The sequence below is a fragment of the Arachis hypogaea genome, chromosome 3 (assembly GCF_003086295.3).
Source record: "Arachis hypogaea cultivar Tifrunner chromosome 3, arahy.Tifrunner.gnm2.J5K5, whole genome shotgun sequence".
NCBI classification, from domain to species: Eukaryota; Viridiplantae; Streptophyta; class Magnoliopsida; order Fabales; family Fabaceae; genus Arachis; species Arachis hypogaea.
Window position 1 is genome coordinate 142,367,957 of NC_092038.1, and position 12,803 is coordinate 142,380,759.

General features: G+C 32.7%; 2 protein-coding genes across 2 annotated transcripts; one reads left to right on the plus strand and one right to left on the minus strand.

Annotated features, from left to right (window-relative positions):
• The first annotated feature begins 1,090 nt into the window (after window positions 1–1,090).
• Window positions 1,091–2,752, plus strand: LOC112734851 (REF/SRPP-like protein At1g67360). The gene is made up of 3 exons (XM_025784342.2): window positions 1,091–1,217; window positions 1,314–1,547; window positions 2,045–2,752. Exons 1-3 carry the CDS (start codon window positions 1,203–1,205, stop codon window positions 2,501–2,503), a joined length of 708 nt encoding a protein of 235 aa, XP_025640127.1. The 5' UTR covers window positions 1,091–1,202; the 3' UTR covers window positions 2,504–2,752.
• A 1,574-nt stretch (window positions 2,753–4,326) lies between these two features.
• Window positions 4,327–11,308, minus strand: LOC140182494 (uncharacterized). Its single transcript, XM_072229044.1, has 3 exons — window positions 11,188–11,308; window positions 10,823–11,103; window positions 4,327–4,582 (listed from the first exon to the last, which is right to left on the minus strand). Exons 2-3 carry the CDS (start codon window positions 11,082–11,084, stop codon window positions 4,557–4,559), a joined length of 288 nt encoding a protein of 95 aa, XP_072085145.1. The 5' UTR covers window positions 11,085–11,103; window positions 11,188–11,308; the 3' UTR covers window positions 4,327–4,556.
• Window positions 11,309–12,803: the final 1,495 nt, after the last annotated feature.

Sequence of the window (12,803 nt, forward strand, 5' to 3'; positions counted from 1 at the left end):
AAATATTGAAGGTTTGAATCTTGTTTTATATATGCAGGACAAGCGACAAGTCATTAAATAAAAATTATGGTCAATTAATCTTTAAACTGTCGAGTTGAAAAATATTTTAGGACTGAAATTGAGCCGAGTTAAGTCGAGTGAGACTAAGTGCATGTTTGGGCGTCATTATTTTGTTAAAAAAAGATCTTTTTTCAATGAAAAAAGATCTTTTTTTATTTTTTAACGTGTTTGGCAAATTTTTAGTAGTAAAAGTAACGAAAATTATAACTCGAAAAAAGATCTTTTCTTAGAAGCTCACCCAAACAAGCCCTAAGCTCAAATTTGAGTAACAAAAATTGAGCTCAACTCACAGCTCAATTCATTAACAATCGAACCTATTTGTTAAACTCAAATTTGACTCACCAAAAACTCACGAATTGGCTCAACAAACAAAAACATGATCTATAAATTTATATAAATAAATTATAACTTATATATAAAAACTATCAATCTTATATATTATCTATTTATTAATAAATATAATTTACGTCTTCTATCAAAATTATATATAAAAATAACTTTTATTATTATATTAGTCTCGATATCGGCTCATTTAATATATAAACTAAAATCTAGGCTTAAACTTGACTCCCCATCTCATAAATTTAGCTTATTAAGCTGTTAATAAGACAAATTCAAGTTAATTTGACTCACTTCTAATTTTAAAATATGTTAAAAATTTGTTTGGATGTTATTAAGTTGTTAGTAAAAAATTGTTTTTAATATTTTTTTTTTATCTTTTAACGTACTTGTTTAACAAAATTTTAGTAATAAAAATACTAAAAAAATAAAAAATAATTTAAAAAAAACTATTATTTATATTTTTTAAAATATTTTTATTTAAAAATATTGTTAACCTAATAAATAAATAAAAATATTTTTATATTATTATATATAATGGTTAAATAAAAATATTTTTTATATAAAATTATTTTTATTTTTCAAAAATACTTCTAAAAAAATTATTAATTCTTTTTATAAAAATTCTCCCGAACAAATTTTAAGAAATAATAATAAAAAAAATTACTTAGGTTGATTTTATTTCCGTTTTATTTAATTTTCATTTCCCTTTGCATCTATATATAAATGCAAGAGTCCGCAGCCTTGCTCGCATTGTACTAGTAACGAGTGAAAGAAGAGAAATTTGCGAAGCACAGAAAAAGATGGGCACCAACCAGGTTTGTGCAGTACTAACAGTCTCTCTGTTTAATTAATTTTATTTGGCCTTGATTCACAAATTTGGAGTAATTAATTAAGTTTGTGAATTCGCGCAGAGTGAGGTTGAGAGGAAGAGTGAGAAAGAGCTCAAGCATCTTGGCTTTGTGAGGATTGCAGCGATTCAAGCCTTTGTTTGCGTCTCAAATCTCTATCAATACGCCAAGCATAACTCTGGCCCTCTCAGATCTGCCGTTGGAGCGGTTGAAGGGACTGTTTCCGCCGTTCTCGGCCCCGTATACAACAAATTCAGGGATGTACCTGACGATCTCCTTGTTTTTGTCGATAATAAGGTCTCTCTTAATTTTTCAATTCTTTTAGGTCTATATTATGCATTTACGAATGATTTATTTTGTTTATTGATTTCTGTAGCTGCTATGTGTGAATTCAGATCAAGATCTGTTCGTTTTGCAGCTCCACAAAGTTTGGTCGATTACAACCGTCTTGCAACTTCCACTTCCTCCAAAGCATTCTTTCTATTAACAGCACGATTCTTTTTCTTTTTCTTTTTTTATTATTATTAAAAAAAAACAAACGCATGATTATCTCTACGCATGCATCCAGAGTATTTTTTTTCCCTTCTGAAAACATTGCTACTACTAGTAGTATATAGCAATGTCGAATTTTGTGTGTCAGATTAACTGGCCTCTTAGAAATGAGATTAACTCATGTTGTTCAGTTAGTGTATGATACTGATGAAACCTGTTTGCATGCTTGGAATTCTATTCATTGTTAGTGAATTGGGAGTTGGAGAACTAATTATGAATGTGGGGCATTATGATTGTGGCAGGTGGATGAAGCTAGCCAGAAATTCGAGGAGCATGCACCTCCATTAGTGAAGCAGGTAGCAAGGCAAGCAAAGGGGTTGATTGAGGAAGTGACACAGAAAGCAGAGAAGGTTGTGAGTGAGGCTCAATCCGGAGGAGCAAAAGCAGCTGCACATTATGTTGCTGAGGAGTCCAAACACATTGTGCTAACTGGCTCAGTTAAATTGTGGAACGGTCTAAACCACTATCAACTGTTCCATGCAGTGGCAGAGATGGCTGTTCCCACTGCTGCACACTGGTTGGAAAGCTACAATCATGTGGTTGAGGACATGACTGCTAAGGGTTATGGTGTTTTTCAGTATTTGCCTTTGGTTCCAATTGATGAGATAGCCAAGGCATTTAAACAGGGAGAAGGAGAAGCGAATGTCAATGAGAATGGAGATGGAGGTGTCATTACTGGACAGATAGCACAATCTGAGTAATTTAGCTAGTATGTACTTGTGTTTTAAGAAAGTCTACTTTAGATTAATGTTATGGTATGGTATCCTTGTGGGGTTTAATTAAAGTGGGTATGTACGGGGTTGGGGTGTGAATGGAAATGTAAGAAATGGGTCGAGTTAAAAGACCCATGTAGCTAGCTCTCAAGTCTCAGCAATTATGTAGAAGTTAATGTGACGGTGTCAGTTGGTGCGATAAATGGTGATGCTTGTTCCGTGCTGTTCTTGCATAAATATTTGCTTAATAGATGCAGGATACTAGGACTTGGGTGACTCCGTCACCATTTCCTGCAACTTTTAAATTACTATTCATAAATGCCATTATGGATATGATTGAGTGGCCTCGAACAAATATATAACGTCTCATCTCCGTTGTTTTTACTTTTTACTCTCTAGAGTTTAATATGATGTAAGAGACGGAGCTTAACAACTGGTGTGCTCAATTCAAGGGTTTTTGGGGCTTTTTTCTTTATTAAAAAAGTTGGTAGAGCTTTGAGTAACACAGGTTTAAGTTAGGTTAGAATTTAGTGTGGAGTGGGCATTGGCACACACGAAATATGTTGGTTTATCTTTAATGGGTGGACTTTTCAGTTGTCAATGTACCAGGAATATGGAGGAGTTTAGTCTAGTAGGATATAGGTGAGCTAGAGAAATGTGATATACCGTTAGTAGGGTTGGAAATAGGTTAGGCAGTCTATCAGGGCTTGCAATTTGGCCTGAATTTTGGCTTGATCTGTTATAAAATAATTCTAAATAATTCAAGTTAATTTAAAAGTTTAATTTTGTTAATAGATCAGGACCAAATTTATAAAATAATCTAATAGGCCTGTGTGTCTGAGTTTGTTAAAATATAAATAAATACAAATATAATTTTTATAATTAAAATAGTTATTAAAAATGTTAAATTTGTTATATTTTATTATAAATACTTTTTCATATTTTAAATAATTTAAAAATTTAGATATTATTATAATGATTGAATTTAGTATATTGTATATAAATATTTTTTTAAAAGAAAATTAATTTTTTTAAAATATTTTTTATTTTAGTAAAAAATTATATATATCAAACATTTTACCAAGCTTCAAGTAAGACCAAATTCAATAACAAGCTAGATTTAGTACTTAAAATAAAGTCTATAACAGGCTACAAGGCAGTTCAGATCAGTTAAATACATTACAGACTTAGCCTGTTAATGATGAAACCTGGTCTGTTAAGGGTGTAGTGCCCTGACTTAACCTGTTTCCACCCCTAATCGTTCGTCTCTACCATTGAGATATAACATAAATTATAGGATAAAGTATATTTTTTGTCCTTAAAATTTGTTAAAAGTTTCAAAAATACTCCTAAGTTTTATTTTGCATCAAATTTATTTATAACGACTAATTTTTCAAAAGAATTTATTACCAATTCAGGAATAACTTCACAAGAACAACCTTTAACACAAGCAAATCAAACATATTTATCATATATTTTTGTTGGATTAGTCCTAATTTTTTTAAAAAATTAGTTGTCAGGTGTAACACCCTATCCCCCCAAGCTTTACTTCTAACTATAAAGCAAAGGACGACAAAGCGTCACGATAGTTCTAAAACTCCATACAATAGTATACAAACAAGAAATATTAAGACTAGAAGTCTGATAAAGGAAAAAAAGACTGAAGATGTATAAAACAGAGATACAAAGTGCGAAGTGTTCACACTTGATAACTAAAGCGCATAAACACGAAAGAAACAAAACATAATATATAAAACCTTGTAAAATAGCTCCAGGATACACAAGGTAGTTAATATAAGATAAACAAGTTATATATATCTCAAAAGGTAACTAGTCGCAGCCCGCAGAGTTTACGCCGACTAGATAAACAAGATACAACATAGTTTTGATAATAAAAACAGCCACGTCTTATCTCTCAAAGTTTTCAGAAATAAAGCCCCTCAAGCATCAAAATACAGTAATCAAAAGTGAGAGATACTATAATAAAATAAAGCAAAAGATAAAACTCGAGCCATCCTCCACTTTGTCACCATCCACAAACTCACCGAGGTGGGTTGCGATCTGCATCTGAAAAACAACAACATATGGTATGAAAATCGGGGGTCTCAATATGGTAACATTACCCAATAGATAAGATATCAGGTTCCGCGAAGGCAAAGGCAATTCTAAAACTTCAAACCAATATGAAATGAATTCAACTTATAGTAAAACTTTAAAGAGGGTTATCTAACTTATGAATTTTCTATTCTATAGAACACTGCTGTCCCACAGTCTTCGCCAACATATCCTCCATGCGATCCCATCGCCACCGCCTACTGAGCCTCCTCAATCCCAGCAGAAAACACAGATAGATGCAAGTAAGTAAAACACAAGTAATAGCATATACCAAAAGTAATCCAATTAGCAAGTAAACATATTATACAAGTTGGCACAATGCAAGTAAACAAAGCAAACAAACACATAAGAATGCATATGATGAATACATGTCCTATTGGCCGTGATATCACTTGTCGGTTCAACTGCTAACCCGATACATCCCCTCGGAATGTCGCCTTTCTTTCACGAATATATAATTGCGCCCTGGGATATAGTGCCCTAGCTAGCACACTCTTACGGGATATAGTGTCCGAGCACACTCTTGTGACCAGAAAGAATGCGAGCAAAATACACTGCCTCAGACCTCACATCTCAACGTAAACGGGATTAACCGTCGTCCTTACGCTGGCGTCGCAACACTCGCACAACATGGTATGCACACTTTACTTTTGTGTATACACATGGTATGCGCACAACACTCGCACAAGCCCCTTTTATTCCTATAACGCCATCATACGTACGTATGGGTCATGCGTACGCATGACCTCAATTTCCTGCAATTTCTGCAGAATTCAGTTTTTAACTATAAATTTCAAATGCGCATAACTTTTTCATTAAAAATTATTTTCCGTCCGTTCTTCGAACGTCATAATCTACACGGGCCTATTTTTTATTTAAGATAAATTTCATAAAATTTGGGAGTCTAAAAACCAAGTTGTGACCCGTTGAAGTTGGTTAAAAATAGGTTTTTACCAAAATATACCAAACTCCTATATTTCCAAAACCTTCAATCCGATTCAATTCAAACATACCAAATTTCAATTCTAAGCACTTATACACACTTTCAAGTACTCATCCATCAAATTCCAACGATCTAAAACCTTCAACAAATAACAATTAGATTTCGACCCATCTCAATAAACCATTCAATCCCAACAACAATTCATAAGTTCACAATTCTAACCATCATCAACCCAAACATAATTCACAATAATAATTATCGTCACAATCATACTTTTACCATATTCATTCATTTCATTTTATCGACTTACCCGGTCACGGCATTCGACCCAATCCTTCTTATCATTTATTAATCTCATCATCACACATAAATTTTTCATTCAACATGCTCATACCACGTTCTCATCCAATAAATCACATATCATACATATTCAATCAACCAATGCATACAATTCAAACCTATCTTAAGGACAACTAGTCTAAGTTTCACACAACATTATATATTAACTAAAGGAAATCGAAACTATACCTTGGTCGATTCCCTCCCAAACACAAAATACCAACTCCTACACAACTTTCAGGTCTCCAACAAGTAACCAATGCTCAGTCACCACTTGAGATCAAAACCAAGTACTCCAAAACACCAATGTAACTCTAAGCAACATAAATTTCAATCTAATTCATGCAATATACTCAAAATTAACACTAGGACTCATATTATTCAACTAAACACAAGGATTTAGTGATACATTACCTTGTCCAATTAATTTTGAGGTGAAACCCACTACTCATCCAAACTATATTACACCTAAATAACAAAATCCCAAAGAAACTCAATACCCAAAAGCTATTTTCGAGTTTGACATAGGACAGAGAAATGGAGCTAGGAATTCGAGTTTCTTTACCAACTTTATTCCAATATAATTAAAGAGCTCGACGAGAAGAGTGCATGGCTGCAATCTGCAAATGACACGCCAATCGGAGCTCCGAATCACAAGATATGATCAAATGAAGGAGGTGGATAGTAGAAACTCGGGTTTCACTCTCTTCTTCAATCTCAGCTGGTTCCTCCCTTTATTAGTGATGAATGAGCTGAATGGCCATATAAGGCTTTATATATGGTGGACTTGGGCCCAATTTTAGTCCGGTCCAACTAGTTATCGTTTTTGGTTCATTTGACCCAACCTCGGGCCAAAACCCTTAAAATAAGTGTCTGGTTTTCTATTCTAAATATTTCTCTAAGTATTTCTATAGTTTTTATTTCTCATACGCAGTACCAGACAAACTTAAGCCCGTACTACTGGCAAAATTACCAGTACATATTTTTTCGCAGAAAATTACATTTTTCCACTCGGAAAAATTTGCTGAATCCAAATCTTACCTTCAAATTTTTAAATTAATATTTCTAAATTTTCTAACCTATTCCGAATAATTAAAATATTATTTTAATTGAATGGCTAAATAAATTTCCGGTTCTTACATCAGGGGTATATTTGATGCAAATAAAAAAATTTTGGGACAAAATTAAAACAAAATAAAATTTAGGGATATTTTTAAAATTTTCAACAAACTTTAAGAAAAAAATTATATCTTACCTTAAATTATATCAATGGTCAAGATTTTGGAAGCTATGTTTGAGTGAACATGAAGGAGAGGACCTCATGGTGGGTGTTCGTTTGTTGACCTGAACAGGTGTATGGGTGAACAGGACTGGCAACTCCAACGTCGAATGCTGAGTGTAGGTTGGCGAGGGGTGGTATTTGCAATGACACTTTGATACCCAAGTCAAAGAGGATTCAATAAGGTGTAGTGAAATTAGAGTTGAGTTCATACCTTTTGGGGAGCCTTGTGCCCCTATTTGTAGTAGTTATGAGTGCCTGCTAAGGATCTCTTGATTCAAGGGGATCTTGTGATTTCTTCCCTTTCCTAGCATAGACGAAGTTAATTGCGGGATCAAGAATATTAGATCGAATCTTGTCTTTTTTGGGTTTGGATGGGCCTCCCTCTTCGGGCCCTTATTGACGGGCTGCTTTGATGGGTCGTGGCAAAAGGTCCCAGTTATGGTCCAGAACAATAGTTTGAGATCGGCTTTGTAGTTGAGAAGTATTTGAGCTTTTGTATTATTTCTTCTGACCAATTCACCATGTACAACGAAAACTTGGTGTGTGAAGGCATACGAAAAACTGATTATTTTTATTTTTATTGTAGAATATTTGAAAATATTTTGATTTTTATGTAAATTTAAAAATAATTATTTTACATAATATTATTAAGAGGATAGTTAGTGAAAATATAAGAAATTTAGACATATAAAATTGAATGATATGTTAAGAATCTTGTCATTGCTTTGTGTCCAACTTGGTTGGGGTTATTTTTTGTTTCCAATGGTAGGGGAAAGTTGAGGGAGGTTGGGATTTGGGGATAGGGAGTTTAAGAGGCGCCAACGATAGGAAGTTTTTCTCTTTTTCATTGATGATATTGGTATGAAATGCTATGATGTTGAGACTCTTAAATATTGGGAATTGGGAAGGAAATTTTGTTGCAATGTTTGATCAATTTGCTCGACTACGATCCATTACAAGCTCAAAGAATTAGACATGTCAAACATGGAATATGTTTTGTTGGAAAATTAGCCCAAAGGATTTGTTCGTTTTTATTTCTTATTAAGTATGATTTTGATCCCTATAATATTGGCTAAAAATTAAAGTCGTCCTTAACGATTTTTTTTCATTCAAAATCGTCCCTAACATTGAATTTTATTTCAAAATCGTCCTTTTAGACCAACACCATTCTTCCCCAATTTTTCCCTATCATCTCAATTCCTCATCTTCTCGATTCATGTTCTTATACCTAACAGAGAACATGTTCCTCTCTTCTTAACGCTTAGCTCAACATTGACGCAGTTAACGACCAACGCCTCATCATCCCTGATGTTCAATTCTCCGAAATTGAACTCAGAGAGATAGCTGGAATGGTGAATGACGTTGAACTTGAACGGAACTCCCATGTGCTTGGTGAACTTCTACATCATGGCACCTATCTCTTTCATGACCCTCTGTGCTGCGGGGACAGATCCTTTGTGAGCTTCGTCCAGGGGGTCGCCTCTTGGAACTTGAGCACCATCTCCGCTGCTGGCATTGTTACTCCATTTTCCGCATCTCCTCCTGCTCTGTTCAACTCCTGTGTCATTACCAATGTCTCAATCGCCTATGCATTGCTGCTAGCGTCTTTGCTTGCCTGTGTCATTGCTGCCAGTGTCTCTGTCCTCCTATATTACTGCTACCAGCGCATCTCTACCACCACCTGCTTGTCTACTCGCCTTTCTGCTCTCCTTTTCGACCACATCTCTGCTTGCCTTTTTGTCCTGTCTTTGCATATCTTGTCCGACTCTGCCGTGGTTGCTGCCCTCTCTTGTCCCTAGTTAAGACTTATTGCTCTCTCAATTTTTGTATTGAATTTACTAGGAATTTGCAGTGAATGGAAAAGATGAGGGATTGGGATGACAAGAAAAATTAGGAAAGGGTATTTTTGTCTAAAAAGACTATTTTGAAACAAAATTTAACATTAAGAATGATTTTAAACGTAAAAATTTTTTGAGTGATTTTAACTTTAAGCCAAAATCATAGAGATTAAAATCGTATTTAACCTTTTTTCTTTCTGTTGATATAAGAAGAGGTATATTAGTAGAAGAAACTGGTAGCAAATTGCTAACAAAGAGATTTAGATGATGTGAAAATTAGCTAAAAACAACAAACAAGGTGCATGACAATTATGTAAAGAAGAGAACATGACCACCAACAGGAATTCCAATTCCAGTAATTGAAGAATTTCATTTGCTTCATAACTTTTCAACAACGACGGTCAACAACCTTGTCTCTTAGCTAGGCATTTACGAGAAATCACTACTTCCATGAGGGTCCTTTTTGTCATTACATCACTCTTTAAACGATAAAAGGTTTATTGCAACGGATTCGAACAAATAAACATTATATTTCCATTTTTGTGAAGGAACAGGTCATAATTTTTTTATGGAGACCACTCTAATAAATATATTAAAAATGTCTTTGTTTTTAAAGATGTTTACATGTGTCATATTATTATTGGATATTTTTATTAAATCGGTTAATAATTTATTTTTTAATAAATCAGAATAAAATTGATTTATTAAAGCAATAATAATAAACCTAATTATCGGCATTATAATTATTAGACCTAATTTGATCTGATCGAATTACACAATCTAAATCGAATATTTTTAAATTTTTTGATAAAAAAATAAATGTATCCCCGATTTTTTGTTTTGCGGACATTTAAATCCCTAAAAATTTAAAAATACAATTAAATTCTTAAAAAAAATTAGGTTTATTGTTATTGTTATAAAAAAAATCAGTTTTATTTTAATTTGTTAAAAAATTCAAAAATAATCGATTCATTAATTATTAGTACGTCCAATAATAATGCTACACATAAAGACGCGTTACGGGAGCATCCTTTTTCCTATACATTATCTTATCAACTTTTTTCAATAAAAAAAAAAAAAGGAAAAAAAACTCAAAAGATAGAGCTTAAGTCAATCCATAGAGTACATAAACTTTTGATTATAGCCTATAGGTAAAACGGTAGAAGCTCAACAGTTACTATTCAAGTAAACACAAGCATGATAATAATTCATATGCAGTCATTTTTATAAAAAAAATTATATTTAATAATTATTAAATGATATTTTAATTAAAAAATAAATTATTCAATAATTTTTAACTATTAATTTCACATTAAAAAATTGCACGCGATGTTACGTTAAATTTCACCTTTTACAAATGCTACACACTCTTATGACGAGAATGATATGGCATCCTTGGGCGCTTCTTGTCTCAAAACTCAAAAGTCTTGAAGCCGATAGAAAATATGGATGGCACTAAATTTCAGTGAAAATATTCATCTAAATACGTTATATGGCCATAACTGGCGCAGGAATATTATCAAACGTAGCACACAAAATCACCAAAAGAAAAAGTATAGATAAATAATTTTTAATTAGTTAACTTTAAATAATTATAATTAATAATTATTAATTTTATATTTTTAAAAAATAAAATTTGAATAATTATTAATTAATAACAATTTAAAAAATCAAGGTCACAAAGGAAATATTTGAAGTTCATTTGCCTGTATTTGAAAAGAGAAAACTAATATAAGAATAAGGATGAACATGAAGTGATCATTGATAGCCGAAAAAGAGTGGAAGAGTACCTAAGAAGTACGGGAGGAGTTCCTCGTAGGGCTCCATGCGGCCTGGGACCTTGGCGATCTGGGCGTCCCAAGCGAGCTGAGAGTTGTGGCGGTCAAAGGTCCAGAAGCCATAGGGTCGCATAGGGATGCTCCACATCTCCTTGGTCTTGGCGCACCTTTCTTTCACGGCATAAACGTGCTCTCTGAACTTCCGATCCCTTTGCTCTGGATCTTCCATCATCTTTAGTATCAAGTGTTTCGCAAATTCCATTATGAATCCCATCTCATCTCCCCTTTCTGCTCTGCATTTCAATGCGACAACACAAATCGTCATAATCTATAAAGTAAGCAGAAGATGAATTAGAGGGATAACACATATTACGTACCTGTTACTGTTAGGATATGCAACTCCGACCACAGCTTTGTCAAATACACCCTGCAGAACAATTGTAGCGTATGTATTTCCTCGAAGGAGAAGAAAACTATGCTCTCTCTTTGGCTTTTCAAATTCATTTCATAAATCAGTTTAATCTTTAATATTATGTAATGGCTAACAAGTGTCAGAATAAGTTCATAAGTAATTTTTTTTTTTTTTACTTATAACTTATAAAAAAATTATAATATTAATATTTGGTATAATTTTTAAAATTAATTGTGATTTTTTAAAAATTTATTTAAAGTATTTATAAAGAAGTTAAAAAAATTGACTTCTCCTACAATAAAAAATTTCTTATCACTTTTTTTTAAGATAAATATTTTTATGATTAAAAAAATCAAATACAAAATTATTTATCTACAAGCTTCTTTGAATATAAAAATTCTTATGTTTTAAATTCTTTAAAATAAAGTTTAATTAAATTGTTTATCCAAACTGAACCTAAATCTCTCACTTTCAGAAACTAAGCTTCTATTATGGGTAACAAGTATTGCCATGTCTTCTTTTTCTGATTTTTTTTATATTTAAATTAAATAAATATAATATTTACAAAAATACACGAACAATGAAATATTTATCAATATGCACAACACATTATATTGTTCCAAAAATCACATTACAGACATATCTCATGTACTCTGTATTCGGATTATGACAAAAATACAAAAGTAAAAAAAATATATTATAATATTCTCAGAGAATATCCGAGATATATTCTTAAAAAGTTTTTGGACTTAACACCCAGGATAACTATATAGTCTCAGTATCTTGGATGATGTATATTATCGTAACGATTTAACCATAATATTACGTATTAGTATTATTATACTCGTATGGTTAATTAAAAATATCCAATTTTAAAAAAAATAACCATTTAAATTGTTTAATTAAAAAATTAATAATTTAAAATTTTTAAATTATCTAAGACACTATAAAAAAAATACTGAGTATCGTTGAATTTAGTCAATTTACTATCAAATTTATTCGTCTAACGGTAATTACCGTCGAACTCTCTGGCAGATCACCTGCTCAGAAAACCAATTGGTTATGGACGAATTTTTTTGACAGTAATGTTGGTGCTAAAAATATGTTGTCTCGTGCCATATTACTGTTGGATTAATTCATCGGTAATTCCGACAGTAATGTTATTTTTTTAATTTAAAATAAATTGTTAATTTTAATTTTAAATTTTTTTTTTACACAATTAGTAGTCAATTCATAAATAATACAACGTGCAAATAAAATAAAAGTCAAGTACATCAAATAAATATATGAAACAATAAAACAAAAACCTAATATCTACAGATCCAGGTAGTCGTCATCAGTCCTGTGGTCCTGAGTCAGCGGCACAGAAGTCGGTGACGATATTCGTGTGCCACCCGCGTTACCGCTGCCACCTGCAGCAGGACCGCTGGCACCAGCAGCAATACTGCCACTAGCAGGGTCGATGGTAGCAGCACGCATCTGGCCCTGATACACCTCCATCTGAACCTCCATATGCTGCATCTACTCCAACGACTCCCTAAACTCCAACCTGAGCTCAACCGTAGACATCACGCAGGTGAG

Bases quoted from the DNA above. Each gene is read 5' to 3' on its own strand.
- LOC112734851 (XM_025784342.2), top strand. The intron at 1,548-2,044 runs GTCTCTCTTAAT...TGATTGTGGCAG, and splicing joins TTGTTTTTGTCGATAATAAG to GTGGATGAAGCTAGCCAGAA.
- LOC140182494 (XM_072229044.1), bottom strand. From the start codon at position 11,084: ATGGGATTCATAATGGAATTTGCGAAACACTTGATACTAAAGATGATG. The intron at 4,583-10,822 runs GTACTCTTCCAC...GTTGTTTTTCAG, and splicing joins ACTCCTCCCGTACTTCTTAG to ATGCAGATCGCAACCCACCT.